Here is a 21,385-nt window from a genome sequence, read left to right as displayed (position 1 = left end):
AAGTTCTTCAATATTTCTAAATACATTTGAGAACCTTGAAGGATTCTAGCTGGCTGATGCAGACTACAAAACAGCAGAATTCTGCATCTGGAATTGTGGATTTTAAAGAATCTTTCTAGCAAAGTGTTGATCGAAACATCTAAAGCAACATAAGGCTGGGTTTCCTGGAGGCTGAAGAGCTGCAGAAAAGAGAAAGAGTAATTTAATCAAGTAAAATTTATGTGATTAAATTTCTCACTATTAATTAAGTATATTCATTGAGACCCTACTAGTCTGTGTCTTTTGATATTTACAAGGTATGTGTTCATGAAGTGCTTCCTGACTCAAGAGAATTACTGTCTTTTGTTGATCCAGATGTGGAGAGAGATTGTGGGAAAGTAGCCAGATGGAGGAAGATGAATGCAAGAATATGTTCATTATCTTTATTCCAGTTACCTTTCATCCTTTCACTTCGTTCATGACCACATTCCAGGTTTTATCTTAAACTATCCATGGTCTTTTCCAAACAGAAGCTTTGACATATAGATTGCTTCCTTTGCTGGGATCACTTTCTCCAGTCTGTTCTCTAACCCAACTCTCCACAGGCCCCAGCCTAAATCCCTTCCTAGAGCAAGTCCTCACTGGCACCCATGTTTCAGATTAGATGAGATCCTCCCATAGTTGGTTCTCTCTGGTCCTCCCTTTGTGAGCTTTCCTAGCTCCCTTTACTTTTCCTAATAGCATTTAAACAATTGGAGTGTGGGAGTAATTTTCTCCTTTTCTATACCATAAGCTCAGATGGTAGGTAGCGTCTACCCCAGAGGAACAGAATACAAGAGGGGAAAAGTCAGTTCATGCTATGTGCATCAATTCTTATTCCAGATTACCTTTTGCTTAGCAGTGATATGACCCTTGTAATCACCTGCACTGAGGGTTCAGAAGCCTGTACCTGTGGTGAAGGGGCAGGAAACTTGGAGGAAAAGCAAAAGGATTAAATCATTATTTTTTACAGTTGTTTCTTACCCAAGTCCCAAGCTGTATTGTGACCCAGCGGCAGATACCTCCAGCAACCATGTACACATCCTGGAAGAGAAGCTTCCTATATTTAAAGATTCTCTATTTTGATTTTTTTTGGTTTGTTTTCATTGTTGTAATTTTTAGTTAGCTTCAAAAAGCTGTATTTCCCTCCATAGTTTATGCAGGTGTTATTTGAAGAACAGAACCTGTGCCTTTTTGCCATCTTGGCACAGGTGGCTGTGGAAGGAGCCCTTGCTCAGTCATTGCAACCTAAGATCCATTTTCTTTGTGCCTTTTCAATGACTTAAGTGGCATTTCCAAACAACTATGCTTTTATCACTCATATTTCTTCGAAAGGATTATGTGAGAATTTCTAAGTCCCACCTGCTAAAATATGAATCACAACCCTTGCTACAGCTGTACAAATGATTGTGCTGTGTGTGAACTTCCCCGGATCACAGGAATCCCAGGAGGATTGTATGCCTTCATGGCCTCATGCACCTAAACACACTACGCAGCCATTTATTCTTGGGTGTCCACTGTCGTCTGTAAATACAGTGTCTGTCTAACTACTTTTCTGGTGACTCCCCAGATGAGTATAGTCTTGTTCCACTGATCATAGGGTTTCCCAAAGATTTTCTCTATGGTATAAGTTCTATATTCATTGAGATTTAAAACAAGCAGCCTATTCTTATCGTTGATTTTTTTTTCTGTTCTGTACACCTAAAGCAAGAAACACAAATTGACATGAATCAGGAGCAGGGATGGGAGGGGAGATAATTACTCTGAGAAAAAAAATTACATAGTGATTTAAAACATTATTCAACCAAAGATTATCTTTTTCTCATCTAAATTCTACTCTGGTTATGAGACTGTTTTACTTGAATGAATTTGAGAAGATAATACTCCAAGGTATTCTTGTGAATAAGTGGCAGAAATGAATAGAGAAGTTTCTTTAATAAAAACTTCTCATACCAACTCGATCTAGGGTTTCTGTCAACAAGGTAAACAGAATATGAAATAGCAGTTAATCAGAGCACACATACAAATCCCTGCAGAGACGGTGTAATAACAGTAACATAAATCGTATTTCTACTTTGTAAGCACTTACTAGGTGCTGGTTTTAAAACCTGTATTCTTTATGTATATTATTGCATTCTTTCCTCATAACAGTCATGATTCATGCTATTCTCAGCCTCATTTTACGTAAGAGACAACCAAAATAGAGTTTTAAAATATTTCTCAAAATTCACAAAGACAGTGAGTGTGCTAAATGTAAATTATGTGCACTTTATGTACTTTTTCTTATTCATTCTTCCTTACATCACCCAGATGATGTTATTGTTAGTCACATTTCACATTTCTAAACACCAGGGATCTTAGAGGTTAAAACTTTACCCTTGCTAATAATGATTTTTAGTGTTAGAGCCAAGGTTCAAATCCAGCCTTAATGAACTCTAAAGCTTGAGCATTTAATGGTCACATACTGCTTCCAAAGTCAGAATATAGATGTTGAACTGTCTCATATATTTACATATATTTAAAATTAGACATTGTTTTTGTTTGGGTTTGTTTTCATAATCTAGTTTCTGCAAGGCTCCTAATGAAAAATTAAGTGGTGTAAGTCTCTGTATCATCCTGTGTTTTACATTGCCACGTTAAGACCCCTGTGTTCATCTGCACCCAATAATCAGATGCTGTATCTTCAGTGTAAGTCAAAAGAAAAACTAGATGACAATTTTCCAAGCTAGTGTCTCATCTAGGTGCCAACTGCACTGTGACCACACTGTTTTCTAATCACTCGTCCATGTGTACCAGCTGAAGACAGGCCTCCCATGTACAGAGTTCTCAATTTTTCATGTTGTTTTGTTGTTGTTATTGTCCTATTTGACTGGTAAATTCCAAAATTGTATACTTTCTACGAGTTTTATATGTCATATAGAGCTACCTACCATGCCTGTTTGCCATCTTGCTTCAGGTGGATAGACAGAGGCTGTGCCTAGTAAAGTCATTAGCCGCTCTGATCTCTGCTATTTCAAGGACAAAATTGGACATCTCAGGACAGTCAGTTTTCTGATGCATGATGACTTGAAAGAAAGTTAATGACAGTTCCAAAGTTCCCAATTGCCTAAATATGTGATACAGCAGTTTCTGCAGCCATAGGAATCATTACGCTGTGCCTAAAAACCCTAGGACAGGGATTCTAGAAAGAGGCACGTGTCTCCATGGCCGCCGATGCTTCATAAAACAGTGCATTACTTCTGCTTTGGTGACCAGCCCAAAGGTTGTCTCACCACTCACTCTAAGATTCACCAGCTGAGCAGGAAAGCCTTGTCCTTACTCATCATGGTTTCTCCCAAAGATTTTGTGTATGATATGCGTTCATTGTGCTTTTGGATTCAAAACCTGAAGAAGACAGAAGCATGACTTTAAGTCACAACTCCTCTAAAGCATAGATCACATAATGGCCTGAATCGTGATCTGGTATTGTGGCAGGGATTAATTACTATGAGAAAAACAATCCGCTACTATATTAAAATATTACTCAACCAAATCTACGATTTTAGGCATCCAAATTCTGCTGAAATAATGAGAATATTTGTTTCAACTTATTTTGAAAAGGAAATCACTCAAGACAGTTTTATCAGTGATATTAGGCTACCACATTGTAGAAGGGAATAAAGAGGCTTTTTTGGTAATCTTCCTATACCTCCTCAATCAGGAGCTCCCTACAACTGGGTCAACATAAAGCATTAAATATCTTTAAATAGGGCAGACATTAAAAAAAAAATGTACAGAACATAAAATAACAATGAAAATATTTTTCTGCTTATTGAGCATTTATTGGATGCTGGTCTGTAAGAACTGTGTTTGTTACAAAATTATGCCATATGTTCATCATTGTATCTCCAGAAAGATACAATTTTTATCTCATTTCACATATGAGATTCATGAGATACAAAGAGGTTAAAAATACCATTCAGGCTAATAAAAATAATTAGTGTTAGAGTAAGGATTCATATCTAGCTTTAGTCAACTAAAAAACTTTGGTCATCATGCAAATATGTTTCTTCCAGTATGGGACAGTATATATTAAAATTCTGCCATATATCCATAAATATTCATATACGTAGTGTTGAATTTTGCATTTGTTTTCATAATCCAGATGCTTCAGGCCATAATAAGGTGCATAAGAGGCCTATAGGATTGGGTGTTCGAAGCCATAATCAACAAGCAGGTTTTATAGCCCTTTTTTCAATCTATTTAAAGACCAGAGAAATATATTTTATAGGCGAGTGTCTATATATTGGAGATGGGTCTCACTCTGTCACCTAGGCTGGAGTGCAGTGGCGCAATCAAAGCTCACTGCAACCTCAAACACCTGAGCTCAAGGGATCCTCCTGCCTCAGCCTCTCAAGTAGATGGGACTAAAGGTGCACGCTACCAGGTCTGCGTAATTTTTTAAATGTTTTGTAGAGATGAGGTCTCGCTATATTGCCCAGGCTGATCTTGAACTCTTGGCCTCAAGTGATCCTCCTGCCTCAACCTCCTGAGTTGCTGGGGTTACATGCGCAAGCCACTGCACGCAGCTTAAATGTTCTTAAAGTCTTTCATTAGTGACATTAGAGGAAGTCACACATGATTTTCCAGACACCCTCTATCCTTTCTTTAACAAGGTGTAAAAAGACAGGTGCTGGGAATGCCCTAGTGGAATTTGGAGTGATCCTGATTACTGTTGGGAATCCTGAAGGATTCTGAATGTCTGTTGCACACCACAGGACCAACAGAATCCCGCCCCTGGAACGATGCTTTCAGGGAATGCTTCCAGCAAAGAGAGGATCAGTATGCCCAAACAACCAACACATGAGTTTCCTGGAACCTGAAGTGCAAATTACAGGAGTCAGTTTGTGTATTTGCTTGATGAGAATGGCTTCTATCACTTTGGGTAATGTTGTTTTGAAATTTGCTGCCCTTATAAACTGAGAGGGTTATTTAACAAAAATAACCTCAGTGGAGGGGCTTAACCAAGTTGGCCTAGATGGATTTTCAGCAGAAATAGAGCCAGGACCTAATCACACAACAATAAAATTTCAACCAACAGGATGAAGGCTATCATACTGGTTTGTGAGTGTACAGTTGAAGGAGTTAGGATATCTAAATTTATACTCTTCTTCCATAGAAAATACCAGAGAGATGATAGTGAAAACAGAATAAAAGGAAAAATAAGAAACCCAAACCTACATAGATATAGACATGGATATATTAGGTTTTTGTTTGTTTGTTTGTTTGAGATAGAGTCTTGCTGTCACCCAGGATGGAGTGCAGTGGCATAATCTCAGCTCACTGCGACCCGTGCCTCCCGGTTTCAGGTGAGTCTCCTGCCTCAGCCTCCCAAGTAGCTGGCATTACAGATGCCCACCACCATGCCTGGTTAATTTTTGTATTTTTAGTAGAGACGGAGTTTCACCATGTTGGCCAGGCTGGCCTTGAACTCCTCACCTCAGGCAATCCTCCCGCCTTGGCCTCCCAAAGTGTTGGGATTACAGGCATGAGCCACTGCTCCTGGCTGGGTTCTATCTCATTCCGAAAACCGCAAGACAGAAAAGACTCAATCTTTTCCTGAGAACCTGGAGGCCAGAATCACCCTAATTGATGACTTCAATAGAATAAAATCTTCTCAAGACTTGAAACTGCATCTGCAAACTTCTGGCTTCAGAAAACCTCCAGGAGTGAGCCATCCTCAGACTTCACAGAAAATTACATAAACCCCATCCAGCCATTTCTTAGCCAAATCACTAGCTTACTATTATCATCCTTTGTGCCTCTTCAAAGGTGTATTTGCATTGTATAATGCAATGGGAACCATTGCTGAAGAGGTACAAATTAGTACAAACATTTTGAAAACCAATTTGGTGCTATCTTAAACCTGAAAACATGCATATTTTACCAATGCTGTGAATCCAACTGGGCATATGAATAAATAAAATGTGTACAAATAGTCACAGCAGCATCACGTGAACTGGAAAAATCTTGGAAGAACCCATGACGTATGTCACGAGAATGGGTAAATTAGGGAACATGATGTTGAATTGAAATTAAATAAGCTGCAGATGCATGCATCACAGATGCATATGAGGCGTATAATAATTGGAAAAAGCACATCACAGTAAATTTTAAATAGTATAATAACATTTTTGTAAGCTCTGAAACTAATAAAACTAAATATCATATTGCTTAAGAATAAATGCGTTGTGTGGTAAAAGCTATTTTTAGAGCTATTCATCATGATTCAAGACTGTCCTTACCTCTGGGAGCTAAAGCTGGTAGAGGATGGGTTCAGAGAGAAGCATGTTGGTAATCTTTTCTTTCTTAAATTGTTTGAGTGTTTTCATAGCTACTCATGCTACCAAGTATGTAGTTTTAAATGCTGAACAAAAAATTTTATGTTCTAAATTTAGAAATATACTCCTTTCAATAAGATTCCATTGCTACATGTGGCATACTTAAATAGAGAAGCATTTTTAATAAAACGATTTTCATCTCACCTTGATCTGGGGTATCCATCAACAGAGTCAACATAAAGCATGGAAAATGTGTGCATCAGGCAGAAATTCAAATCCTGCACAGGCCATTATTAACAAAGGCAATAATTATATTTTTGCTTGTTGGGCATTTACTAGGGTCTAGGCTCTAAACTTATTAGCTATGTGTATTATGTAACTTATTCTTCATTACAACCCCATAAATATGATATTGTTAGTCTCAATTCACATTTGAGAACACTAGCATTCATAGTTTTGGCATAATGTTTTTTCCAGTGTGAGAGAGAAGATTTAAAATTGTCTCTTGTATATTTACATGTATGTGTACACTAACATTTCAGAATAGACAGTGTCAGGCTTGGGTTTGTTTAATAACCTGAACTCTGCAGCCTTTCAGTGATGGAGGAGGTCCACAAGAGTGGTCAGAGGCTGTTCTCATCAGAGAGCCACAGCACTGCAGCAGGCTCCTGCAGCCCTCTCACCTACCGCTTTTTCAGCTAATGGTGCAATAGAATTATATTAGTGAAAGCCAGAAGTGAGAAAAACAATGACAAATGGACATCACATGTAAATGGTTAGAAATGCGTTTTCACTATTATAATTAATGGTAGTCAAAGTATATAATTTTGCAGACACTCTCTGTCCTCACTTGAACAAAGTGTAAGAAGCCAGCTACTGGGAATTCCCCAGGTGGAACCTGGAACCCCTGTGATTACGATTGAGAATCTTGACGATTTCAGTTTGCCTCATGTAGACAGCAAGGGCAACATAATCCTGCCTCTGGAACTGTAGCTTCGAGAGGATCCTTGCAGCAAAGATCAGTTTGCTAAACAAAAAGTTGGAGAGGTTGGTGTACTAGAGCCTGAAGAGCAGATAACTGTTACCTGTATGTGTACTCATTTGATGATACAGGTTTACTTATAAATACTCCTCAGTTTGGCTGATTTTACTCTGAGTCATGCTCCCCTCATCACCAGGAAGGGTTATCTACCAAAAAATGACACTAAGAGGTGTGCTTTAACTAAGTGGTCTCAGATCAGCATACAACACAGATAGATCCAAGAATCTCAGACCAGTGAAAGAAACTTCAGTCATCTGAGTCTTGACCATTTCAGACCGAAGACTATAATCCTGGTCCTGTGTATGCTGAAATGTGGGCTGAGGAAACTAAAGTTATGTCAGTATCCAGAGACATTAGCAGAGGGAAGAGTCTATAAAAAGGAGGATTTTGAAAAAATCATATATGGAGCCCATACCTACTCGTTAATAATTCAGACCCATTTTTTTGTCTTCTACTTCAAAGACATAAGTGAATATTCCTGGAAAATTCTGATTTCTCCTACATACTGGCTTAAAAGGGACATGTGACATTTTCTTAGGTCCGACCCTTCTAAATAAGCAATGTGTCCATTTCTGTAGCCATATGAGTTATTCTGCTGCACCTAAACCTCCCTTAGCTTAGGAATCTCAGCCAGGATCATATGTCTTCTACCTCCGGTACAGCCATTTTCCTTCTGGTGTCCAGCCAGCCCCATAGGAGGCAAAACCTGTCTGACTACCCTTTATATGATCCAGTAGCTCTGCAGGAAAGCTTTATTCTTACTGATGATAGGTTCTCTCACAAATTTTGTGTGTGATATGGATTATTCCCGGTTTTGATTGGAAACCCGAAGCATAATATTTTTATATTTGATATCTTCTGCCATGTCTCCCTTAAAATAAACAACACAAAATGATTTGAAATATGAATAGGAATATTCATTCCTACTTTTTCCTGAATAATAATTCCCCCAGTATTACTATACCAATGTGTTCATCCTCTGCATTCCAGTTTCTTTGCAATCCTTTGTCTTTTGCTCTCTCACCATACATCAGAGTTTAGTTTCAGTATCCATGCTCTTAACCACACAAGGGGTTTGGATACTTCTTTTGATGTCAAATTTTTCCATCTCAGTTCTATCCCCAAATATCTTCAACCACAAGGTACCAGTCTAATCTGTTCCTTGAGCAAGTTCTCACTAATACCCTCCTCCCAGAATAGATCATATTTTCTCATTGTTTGCCTTCATAGGTACCTTTCTATTTCTTTAGAGCATTTATCATAGCTATAAAAAACCCATGACTTTTTCCCTACTCAGCAATAAATGTAGGTTATAGATACCCTTTCCTAGGGGAAGACAACACAGGGGTGGGAAAGTGAGTTTACACTTGTATGTATCAACGCTTATCCCAGCTTGCTTTTTGTTCTGCCCTGATATCACCCCCTGTATTACCTACAATCCAGCGCTATGGGGCCTACACCCAAGGCGAATGGGCAGGGAAGGTATGGGCAGGGAAATACTGACCCACGGCAACTTGAGGGATAGGAAACACTAAGATTTACATTACTATTCTCCAATGTCATTTTTCGCCCAAGCCCCAAGCTGCCCCCGGCCCAGGTTGCAGACCCAAGCACCATCCACACACATCAGTTGAGGACAGGCTTTCTACATGTGGGTTTTCTCTATTTTTTAGACAGTCTTTTTTTTGGTTATTAATTTCAAGATTTCATATTTCCCCCTATATAGTCTTTCCTGGTTCTTCTTGGGCAGAACTAGCTGCTTGTAACTGTTGCCATCTTGGGACTTACCATCAAGGCCACAGGTAGAGCCCATGTGTAGTCATGAAAATCTCAGGCCCACTGTCTCTCTGTTACTGCAATGACATACATAGACATCATAAGACAACTACTCTGTCCATGCATACTGGCTTGGAAGTGACACTTTCTAAGATCTTGCCTGCCTAAATATGCAGCACAATCATTTCTACTTGCATAGGAATCATTCTGCTGCTCTGAAAGCACAGGATCCAAGGCAGACTCATCCACCTAAACATACCATGTAGTCATTTCTTTGGGATCCAGCCATCTTCACAGGAGGCCTGCAAAAATGGTGTCTCACCAACCAGTCTGTGATTCACAATGTAAGCCGGGAATCCTTGCTCTTATACATCACACCTTCTCCCAAGTAGTTTTTCTATAATAGAGTTATTTTTGACTTTTTAATTCAAAGCCGGAAACAGACTATTACCTTTGATTTATGCTGCTACGTATCCTGAAGTGAACAGTACAGAAGGGCGTAATTCATGAACAGGGTATGATGGAGGAGGATTTCCTCTGAGGGAAAACAAATGCTTGCACTTTTAAAATATTCAAAGATTATAATTTCATCATCCAAACCGGGCTATTGTGATGACAGTTTAAATTCCACTTATTTTTAAAAGGTAATGTCTCAAGACAATCTTGTCAATAAAATTACATTGTTACACATGGCAGATCTGAATAGAGAGGCTTCTCTCGTATTATGCTTCCTATATTACCTCCATACAAGGTTTCCATCAACAAGGGCATCATAAAGCATGAAATATCTGTTCATCAGAGCAGACACGCAAACCCCTAATAGATCGTCGAAAAATAATAGCAACAAAGATTTATTTATTGAGCATTTACTGAGCTCTGGACTCTAAAACCCATTCTTTGTGCACATTACCTAAATTATTCTTTATAACATCATACAAAAATGCTACGGCTAGTCCCATTTCACGTGTGAGAAAACTGAGATGCAAAGAAATCTTCCTCAGGGTCACACAGATAGTATTAGAGTCAGGATTCAAATGCAGCCTTATTGAACTTAAAATGTTAACATTTAAAATGTGAACATTTAATGAGCACAGATTGAATCCACAGTAGGTGTGCAAATGTTAAAATGTCTGCAGTTTATTTTTAATCAATTTTGAATATACAGTGTTTTGTTTGGGGTTTATTTCCATAGTCCAGGTGCTCAGTGGTGGTCAGAGACTGTTCTAATCAAGAACCTGTTCTCCATGTGAGCTCACTACAAGCAGTTCTTTTGTGTACGTCTCTATCAACAATTGCCACTTAAAAATTAGGTTACTGAATGGCAAAACTGCTTAAAAAAAAGTGCTAAATTGGCCAAATAGGATGAATATTTTTTGGACTTCCATTAGTTTAATTAAAGGTAGTCAAGGTATGTGATTTTAGAGATATTCCCCAATTTTACTTGAAAAATGTATAAAAATGTAGCTAATGGGAATGCTTTTGGTGGAGTATTAAATTGTTCTGAATACAGCTAAAAACCCTGAAAGATTCTGATCACCTGATCCACACTGTAGTGATCATAGAACCTTGCCTGAGGAATTGTGAATTTGAGAGAATCTTATTATGTCTATGATCAGAGCTCCCTAAAGGATGGAGATCTGGGTTTCTTGTATGCTGAAGAGCACTTGAGAGAGACTGGTTTGTGTATCTAATTGATGAGAAAGGCCTAGTTAATAAATGTCCATAAATGTAGCCAACTTTATTGTAAGCCATGCTGCCCCCAAAATAGCCCTAAGAGTTGTACCTGACCAAATAACTCAGTCCAGTTTTACAGGACGTGAAGACTGAGTATTCCATCCCCAAACAATGCAATTTCAGTTATCTGAGTTTTTAATCCTGACTGGGATGAGAGAAGGCTGAGTGATAGAAGTATCTGAATATGTGCTATTATTCCTCCTGCAACTCAGGGAATAAAAGAGAAACTGGCAAAGTGAACATCCTATTTAAAAAAGAAAAAAGGAAAAGATGTGTTTCATCTGATCTTGAAAAACATTAACTAGAAAAAAAGAACAAACATCTATTTTCCTTTAGAAAAGTGAAGACACAATCTCCAAAATGAATGACTTCATGAGGATGCAGATACTGAAGGAAGAGAGTCATTTTCCAGGACCGTTCATGACCAGCATAGGCCCAGCTGAGAGCTATCCCCACACTCCTCAGATGCCTCCATCAACACCAAGCAGCAGTTTCTTAACCACGGTACAAGTTCCCTCTTCCCAATACATTCCCCTCGCTGCAGTGTAATGACAGGGATTAACACAACCTTGAAAGCACTTCTCACCAATCCCCTACTACATACAATGCTTTAATTTAACCAAATCAGTCATTTATTTATCAAGTGTGTATTTTGAGGTCCTATCCAAAATTAAAATTCTATTATTATCATCCCTATTCCATAGCAGGTATAATTAGATGTCTTTTTAATTTTATTTTTCTTTTGGCTTACATTTTTCTTTTTCCCTCAATACACCATGAAAATAATACTTTAAGGTAGAACAAGGTAGGAAAAAACAGAGCCACCCATAACACTATCACTGATTCTTTCTCTTTCATTTATTATAACTCAAATAATACCATCTTTGAAAATTTAGGAAAAGAAAGTACATAAGCAAAAATAATTAACTTTTAACTATCAGAAATCTTTAAAGCCACATTTCAGTACATGGTCTTTCTGATTTTACACCTTTCATTATGTATATACAAAGAGTCTTATTTTCTCTCAGAGTAAATCACATTACACATATTTTTCTATAACTCATGCTTTTTATTAATATATCTTGAACTGCCATTCAACCATACAATATAGATTTAAATTACTTTATTGTACCAGAAAAATTGCACGGTTATTCCATACATTATAAAATGATCCTACATTATTTGGCTTATGTTGTTTCCCGTATTCTGTGAATTTACAATGAACATAATAAGAACAAACATCTCTCAGATCTTCTTTCATTACCCTCAGAGTAGCTTTATAATTATTTCCTTAGGTCCTGTGCACCTTGTGTGAGGGTACTAATGTCATGGCTATTGTGAGGTGATTTGATACTGATTAACTTCATTGGGAACGGGTTTCCTAATGTTATGGAAAATTGGCCACATTGATGAGTTTTGTGTGTGATATGGGTTATTCCTGGTTTTGATTTGAAAACCAGAAGGATAACATTTTTATATTTCATATCTTCTACCATGTCTCCCTTAAAGTAAACAACATACAATGATTTGAGATATGAACAGGAATAATTGCTATTTTTTCCTGAATAACAATTCCACCAGTATTACTATACCAATGTGTTCATCCTCTACATTCCAGTTTCTTTGCAATCCTTTCTCTTCTGCTCTCTCACCATCACCATACATCAGAGTTTAGTTTCAGTATCCATGCTCTTAATCACATCAAAGGTTTCGATACTTCCTTTGATATCAAATTTTTCCATCTCAGTTCTATCCCCAAATAACTTCAACCACGAGGTACCAGTCTCATCTATTCCTTGAGCAAGTTCTCACTAATACCCTCCTCCCAGAATAGATCATGTTTTCTCATTGTTTGCCTTCATAGGTACCTATTTCTTTACAGCATTTATCATAGCTATAATAAACCTATGACTTTCTTCCCTACTCAGCAATAAATGTAGGTTATAGATACCCTTTCCTAGGGGAAGACAATACAGGGGTGGGAAAGTGAGTTTACACTTGTGTGTATCAACCCTTATCCCAGCTTGCCTTTTGTTCTGCTCTGATATCACCCCCTGTATTACCTACAGTCCAGCGCTATGGGGCCTACACCCAGGGCGAATGGGCAGGGGAAAGTATGGGCAGGGAAATACTGACCCACGGCAACTTGAAGGATAGGAAACACTAAGATTTACATTACTATTCTCCAATGTCGTTTCTCGCCCAAGCCCCAGGCTGCCCCCGGCCCAGATTGTAGACCCGAGCACCATCCACACATGTCAGTTGAGGACGGGCTTTCTACATATGGGTTTTCTCAATTTTTTAGAGAGTACTTTTTTAGTTATTAATTTCAAGATTTCATATTTCCCCCTATATAGTCTTTCCTGGTTCTTCTTGGGCAGAACTAGCTGCTTGTAACTGTTGCCATCTTGGGACTTGCCATCAAGGCCACAGGTAGAGCCCATGTGTAGTCATGAAAATCTCAGGCCCACTGTCTCTCTGTTACTGCAATGACATACATAGACATCATAAGACAACTACTCTGTCCATGCATACTGGCTTGGAAGTGACACTTTCTAAGATCTTGCCTGCCTAAATATGCAGCACAATCATTTCTACTTGCATAGGAATCATTCTGCTGCTCTGAAAGCACAGGATCCAAGGCAGACTCATCCACCTAAACACACCATGTAGTCATTTCTTCTCTGGGATCCAGCCATCTTCACAGGAGGCCTGCAAAAATGGTGTCTGACCAATCAGTCTGTGATTCACAATGTAAGCCGGGAATCCTTGCTCTTATACATCACACCTTCTCCCAAGTAGTTTTTCTATAATAGAGTTTTTGACTTTTTAATTCAAAGCCAGAAACAAGACTATTACCTTTGATTTATGCTGTTACGTATCCTGAAGTGAACAGTACAGAAGGGCGTAATTCATGAACAGGGTAGGGTGGAGGAGGATTTCCTCTGAGGGAAAACAAATGCTTGCACTTTTAAAATATTATTCAAACAAAGATTATAATTTCATCATCCAAACCGGGCTATTGTGATGAGAGTTTTAAGATTTCACTTATTTTTAAAAGATAATATGTCAAGACAATCTTGTCAATAAAATTACATTGTTACACATGGCAGATCTGAATAGAGGGGCTTCTCTCATATTATGCTTCCTATATTACCTCCATACAAGGTTTCCATCAACAAGGGCATCATAAAGCATGAAATATCTGTTCATCAGAGCAGACACGCAAACCCCTAATAGATCGTCGAAAAATAATAGCAACAAAGATTTATTTATTGAGCACTTACTGAACTCTGGACTCTAAAACCCATTCTTTGTGCACATTACCTAATTAATTCTTTATAACATCATACACAAATGCTATGGCTAGTCCAATTTCACATGTGAGAAAACTGAGATGCAAAGAAATCTTCCTCAGGGTCACACAGATAGTATTAGAGTCAGGATTCAAATGCAGCCTTATTGAACTTAAAATGTTAACATTTAAAATGTGAACATTTAATGAGCATAGACTGAATCCACGGTAGGTGTGCAAATGTTAAAATGTCTGCAGTTTATTTTTAATCAATTTTGTTTGTTTTGTTTGGGGTTTATTTCCATAGCCCAGGTGCTCAGTGGTCGTCGGAGACTGTTCTAATCAAGAAGCTGTTCTCCATGTGAGCTCACTACAAGCAGTTCTCTTGTGTACCTCTCTATCAACAATTGCCACTTAAAACATTAGGTTACTGAATGGCAAAACTGCTAAAATAATGTGCCAAATTGGCCAAATAGGGTGAATATTTTTTGGACTTCCATTAGTTTAATTAAAGGTAGTCAAAGTATGTGATTTTAGAGATATTCTCCAATCTTACTTGAAAAATGTATAAAAATGTAGCTAATGGGAATGCTTTTGGTGGAATATTAAATTGTTCTGAATACAGCTAAAAACCCTGAAAGATTCTGATCACCTGATCCACACTGTAGTGATCATAGAACCTTGCCTGAGGAATTGTGAATTTGAGAGAATCTTCCTGTTATGGCTACGATCAGAGCTCCCTAAAGGATGGAGATCTGGGTTTCTTGTATGCTGAAGAGCACTTGAGAGAGACTGGTTTGTGTATCTAACTGATGAGAAAGACCTAGTTAATAAATGTCCATAAATGTAGCCAACTTTATTGTAAGCCATGCTGCCCCCAAAATAGCCCTAAGAGTTGTACCTGACCAAATAACTCAGTCCAGTTTTACAGGACGTGAAGACTGAGTATTCCATCCCCAAACAATGCAATTTCAGTTATCTGAGTTTTTAATCCTGACTGGGATGAGAGAAGGCTGAGTGATAGAAGTATCTGAATATGTGCTATTATTCCTCCTGCAACTCAGGAAAAAAAAGAGAAACTGGCAAAGTGAACATCCTATTTAAAAAAGAAAAAAGGAAAAGATGTGTTTCATCTGATCTTGAAAAACATTAACTAGAGAAAAAGAACAAACATCTATTTTCCTTTAGAAAAGTGAAGACACAATCTCCAAAATGAATGACTTCATGAGGATGCAGATACTGAAGGAAGAGAGTCATTTTCCAAGACCGTTCATGACCAGCATAGGCCCAGCTGAGAGCTATCCCCACACTCCTCAGATGCCTCCATCAACACCAAGCAGCAGTTTCTTAACCACGGTACAAGTTCCCTCTTCCCAATACATTCCCCTCGCTACAATATAATGACAGGGATTAACACAACCTTGAAAGCACTTCTCACCAATCTCCTACTACATACAATGCTTTAATTTAACCAAATCAGTCATTTATTTATCAAGTGTGTATTTTGAGGTCCTATCCAAAATTAAAATTCTATTATTATCATCTCTATTCCATAGCAGGTATAATTAGATGTTTGTTTAGTTTTATTTTTCTTTTGGCTTACATTTTGGTTTTTCGCTCAATACACCATGAAAATGATACCTTAAAGTAGAACAAGGTGGGAAAAAACAGAGCCACCATAACACTATCACTGATTTTTTCCCTTTCATTCATTATAACTCAAACAATATCTTTAAAAATTTAGGAAAAGAAGGTACATAAGCAAAAATAATTAACTTTTAACTATCAGAAATCTCTATCTAATGCCACATTTCAGTACATTGTCTTTCTGATTTTATATCTTTCATTATGTATATACAAAGAGTCTTATTTTCTCTCAGAGTAAATCACATTCACATTTTTTCCATAACCCATGTTTTTTATTAATATATCTTGAACTGCCATTCAATCATACAATATAGATTTAAATTATTTTATTGTACTAGAAAAATTGCACAGTTATTCCATACATTATAAAAATGCTCATTTTTTATTTGGCTTTATGTTGTTTCCAGTATTCTGTGTATTTACAACGAACATAGTAAGATCACATGTCTCTCAGATCTTCTTTCATTGCCCTCAGAGTAGCTTTATAATTATTTCCTTAGGTCCTGTGCACCTTGTGTCAGGGTACTGATGTCATGGCTATTGTGAGGTGATTTGATACTGATTAACTTCATTGGGAATGGGTTTCCTAATGTTATGGAAAATTGGCCACATTGGTGAGTTCATTAGAGTTAAGTCCATCGGAGTTAAAGCCATCACTCACAGGTGGCCGATATCATCTTCCAGGTCAGGTCACATTGCTGGTCTGTGGAGGCAGCCATCCTGCCTCCATGTTCTGGTCTCTTAAGACTCCCTTGATCCCTTCTTGCCTCCATACTTCCTCTTCCAGATCAGCAGCCCTCCAATTCAAAGTGCTCTCCTACAACTCAGAAAAGTCTCCTCACTGTGGAGACAGGAGGTTAAAGAAAAGTCCCCTCCCGCCTAATTTTCCAAGTCCATGACTCTTTTTAGTTCCTGCCATTATTCAGATTGGAGAGCCTCTAACCTGGGCCCCTTCAGATTAGGGAAATTCGTGGAGTCTTCCAGTGGCTGCCTTAATGACGTTTTTGCAACATAGTGCTGCTTCATTAGAAAGGGCTTCGCGATTTGGTTCTTTAAAATGCCCCTATCTACTAGAATGAGTTCCAACTGAAATCTCATGAAATCTAAGGTTTGTGGTTGAGACTATTCCTTACTCTGAATGCTAGTAATATGATTTTTTTCTCTATTTTTATTTTATTTGGTCACTGTCATATTAGGCAGGAGGGAACTTTTCTTTAACCTCCTCTCTCCACAGTGGCCTGCACTATCTGAGTTGTAGGAGAGCACTTTGAATTGGAGGGGCTGCTGATCTGGAAGAGGAAGTATGGAGGCAAGAAGGGATCAAGGGAGTCCTAGAGACCAGAACATGGAGGCACGACAGCTGCCTCCACGGACCAGCAGTGCTCAGTATGACCTGACCTGGGTAGAAAGGAGTAAAATTGAGATTCTTTTAAAATCTCATCTCTTTTGGGAGTCACTTCATGGCAGCTTTGACTTTACCCTGTGCTTCCCCATACCTCTTGATAGGGGATATGCCTTTTCTTTATGGGTTAATTCTCATTAAAAAAGAAATATTCTTCCTCCCACTCTCATAAAACAATGAAGATAATAAAATTACTCCTTACATCTTTTTCATTTCTTCCTTTACCTAAATCATACTACCTCAGTGATCTTTGTCTAGTTTTCCCTACTTTACCCAGTTAAGGTGATACTTGAGGACCAACACTGAGACTGAGATGACTCTCACTAGAGAGTGACCCTGTATTTCCTGTTTTAATTGTGCTTATGTTTTGGTCTCTACCTTCTAAGTGGAAACCAAAACTGCAGACTGAACCTGAAGAAGTTTCCATAGAAGACAGTGCCCAGAGTGACCTCAAAGAAGTGATGGTGCTGAACGCAACAGAATCATTTGTATATGAGCCCAAAGAGCAGAAGAAAATGTTTCATGCCACAGTGGCAACTGAGAAGGAAGTCTTCCGAGTGAAGGTTTTTAATATTGACCTAAAGGAGAAGTTCACCCCAAAGAAGATCATTGCCATATCAAATTATGTTTGCCGCAATGGGTTCCTGGAGGTATATCCTTTCACACTTGTGGCTGATGTGAATGCTGACCCAAAGATGGAGATCCCAAAAGGATTGATTAGAAGTGCCAACATAACTCCTAAAATTAATCAGCTTTGCTCACAAACTAAAGGAAGTTTTGTGAATGGGGTGTTTGAGGTACATAAGGTAAGCCCACACCACTGTTTTATAAAATTTCTCCTGCAACCCCCAATTTTTAAAGTCTTAACTTGTCAACTAGAGTTTGGTCAACTTACTCGACACAGAAAATCAACCCCTTCACCCCTCCGCCAGCACTAGAGATAACTGAATAGAGTTCATTTCAGGATATGGGGTACATTATATTGTAACATTCCTCTTCTTAAGGTATCACCATGCAAGTTATTTAGACAGTCACTAGGAAACTTGGCATTTTATTAGCTATGATGATCTATTTAGAGCCACCCTTGTCCAGGACAGTGCAGAGTTTATATCAACACACATATCCTTAGGATTTTGTTTGAGTTCTTCTCCATCTATATCAATGACAACTTAATTTAATTGTGAATAAAAGAGTTGCTCTCCCAAGCCTGAATCTTGATTGTGACAACCAGAGTAAGAAATAAAATAGACTACTCTGCTTTAGAATGCAGCTATGTCTAACAGTTAGCTAGAATTCTGATCATTTGGACTCCAAAGTTTCTTGCCTCTTCTCATTCATTAATTCATCAGGAGATTGTAGAGCAACTGACTTCTGCATTAAATAATAAGAGAAATATGAAGCAAAAAGACTAAAAAAGGCACATAGCTTAACTGCTCAATTTATAAATGGGGCAATAAAATGCAAAAAAAAAAAAAAAAGCTTGGTGAATTCTTAGGCTTACAGTGTGCCTTTCAGTCTTAACACATCATGTAAATATTATGCTTGGCTGATTTAACTTCTTGTTTGAAGTACTGTTTCATACTCCATTATATATGTCTTCTAGGGTGGCTTACTTTTAATTGTGCTGTTTTTGTACACTCTGTTTAAATGACTGTGCATATATATGTGGTTGTAGAATTAATGAATAAAGTAATGAGCTACAAACCACAACAATGTGACTAGATGGATGATCTAGATTTGAGATCTGGGCAGATTGGTGAAGAGTGACTATATGGAGAAGAAAGAAGTAGTTACATATTGCAATAACAGTCTACTTAATGAGGACTTGCAGCATTCTTTCTCAAACTTATAAAGTGCCATAAAAAGCCTCTATTTTCTGCTCTTGGGCAGGTGTGAAAGAAACCTACCAAATTAATCAGATTTTTCTGTATCCAAGCTCCTTAAAAAATCCCAGCTATGCTGATGTGGATACAGGAAGAATTAGGAAAGTAATCAATTTTTTTTCCTAGAAAAAATCCTACAGATAAAGAACTTCAACAAAAGAGGCTCAAGGGAGGATTTGAAAGGCAGGATTCAAAGACCAAGTATCTTAAGGTATTTGGTACCTGTTATTCAGGACCTACAGCTCTATTTACTCTATCAAAGACAAGTTTCCAGAAACACCCTGTATTTCTCATAGATTTGAAAATTATTGATCCAGTTTCAGAAGATAAGTGTTAATTTTCTTTTGCAGAAAAATGTAAGGGGTGAATTCACTTATTATGAAATACAAGATAATACAGGGAAGATGGAAGTGGTGGTGCATGGACGACTGACCACAATCAACTGTGAGGAAGGAGATAAACTGAAACTCACCTGCTTTGAATTGGCACCGAAAAGTGGGAATACCGGGGAGTTGAGATCTGTAATTCATAGTCACATCAAGGTTGGAACTTTATGGGAACATCATTTTTCCAAAGTGGCAAATTGTTTTGTTTATACTTTAAGAAGACTAGACTGCTACTATTACAGAGAGTCTAGCAAGTGGAAAAGGAACATGCACTTTACTGGGTGTAAACTTCCCATCATTTTTAAAGAAGGATACTTGTAATCATAATAAAAAAAATTAGAGAGACTTTCAAAGGCTACGATACCTAAGTTAAATAAGAAAGAATTGGTTGCTTTTACCACAGCGTGGAGATAATTTAATAAGAATTTGGGTTTGGTTAAGGCACATTTGTTTCAACTGCTGGCTCTGTGATTTTCTAGTTGACTAAAGACTTACACTAGGAACCTCAGGTTCATCATTTTTGAAATGGGAGAAATATTGTCTACCATAGAGGGTCATCAACTTAGCTCACAGCAGCCCTAAATTACCAAGAATGCATCTGAGCAAATCAGATCACAAAGGTACCTGCCTTTAGTGAGATATATACACTGGTTTACATCAGACAGAGGAAGCTGGGTCTACATAACAAAGTCCATGCTTTTTGCCACACTGACCCATACATTCATCTGGGGTTCATGGAACACTAACAAAGGCTAATATTGGAAGGCAAACAGTTCAAAACAAAGGCTGACATATTCAGGCACACACATGCTCTCAGATTGCTCCAGTTCTCAGGACAAGCAGTCAAACATTTCAAACCTTCTTTGATAGCAATTGCACCAGGAATACCTTTTGTACTGTCCCCCTTCCTTTCTGCCCAATGAAAACCCTCTCCTCAACTCTTGTCATTGGGTGCACCAGCTCCTTTCTCTCTCCTGTTGTTCCCTGACATCTCCTGCTCTTTCACTTGCACTCATGCTAAGTAGGAGTGAAAATCTCATTTCACTGTCCCAATTAAACAGAGAGGCATGACTCAAAGGTCAAGAATTTATTAAAGGAGATAGATGAGAGCGAGAAAAGAATCATTTAGAAAGGAATAGGGGAAGAGATATGGTGCATGGGGAGGAGATACAGTGTGATTGAAGGGAGAAATGTGGGATCACCAGCATCTCAACTGGTCTGTCTTTATCTCTTTCTCCTTCAAGGTCATCAAGACCAGGAAAAACAAGAAAGATATACTCAATCCTGATTCAAGTATGGAAACTTCACCAGACTTTTTCTTCTAAAATCTGGATGTCATTGACGATAATGTTTATGGAGATAAGGTGTAAGTGCCTAAAAAATGTACATATACCTGGTTGAAATACAACACTGTACATACACACCACCATATATACCAGCTGTTAATCCTATGGAATGGGATATTAGGAGTGCTTTTTTAATTCTTTATAGTTTTTTTTCTAAAATGGCATATTATGCATCCACAACTTCTATAATTTGAAAAAAATAAATAAACATTATCTTTTTTGTGAAAGGAATTCTTCCCTGGCAGTCTCTTTAATCCATCCATGAGTTGCTTAAAAGCAAATAGTTTGTGGTCCGCAAATCAGGGTGGAGCACACAGGCCTCAAGCAATATTTGGATTTACACTTTGGGTGTGATCTTTACCGGGTAAAGCCCTGGTCAAGAATGAACAGGCTGTGTTCTGCTGAAAGAAACCAGGCTAAAGGGGTAGGTAAGCGTGAAATCCAGTTTGTGGTTCAGTTGCCAAGCGCTGTGTTACTGTTTTATCCCAGAGCAGTAGATATCTTTTCAGAACTGGCCTCCTGGAGGGGTTATAATT

At 38.1% G+C, this 21,385-nt stretch overlaps 1 protein-coding gene across 1 annotated transcript in view; it reads left to right on the top strand.

The window, feature by feature from the left end:
* Positions 1-21,080, top strand: part of IFI16 (interferon gamma inducible protein 16) — a gene marked incomplete at its 3' end in the record, with an annotated part of 45,173 nt that extends 24,093 nt beyond the window's left edge. The window contains 5 exon segments of the mRNA NM_001131692.1: positions 11,227-11,394; positions 15,374-15,541; positions 17,621-18,040; positions 19,468-19,659; positions 20,748-21,080. Of these exon segments, the coding sequence (NP_001125164.1) occupies positions 11,227-11,394; positions 15,374-15,541; positions 17,621-18,040; positions 19,468-19,659; positions 20,748-20,828 (1,029 nt within the window).
* Between the last annotated feature and the right edge of the window lie 305 nt (positions 21,081-21,385).

Source organism: Pongo abelii, chromosome 1, assembly GCF_028885655.2.
Source record: "Pongo abelii isolate AG06213 chromosome 1, NHGRI_mPonAbe1-v2.0_pri, whole genome shotgun sequence".
Classification (NCBI taxonomy): domain Eukaryota; kingdom Metazoa; phylum Chordata; class Mammalia; order Primates; family Hominidae; genus Pongo; species Pongo abelii.
The sequence above is the reverse complement of the archived record's forward strand: the minus strand, read 5'-3'. Positions and strand labels throughout refer to the sequence as shown.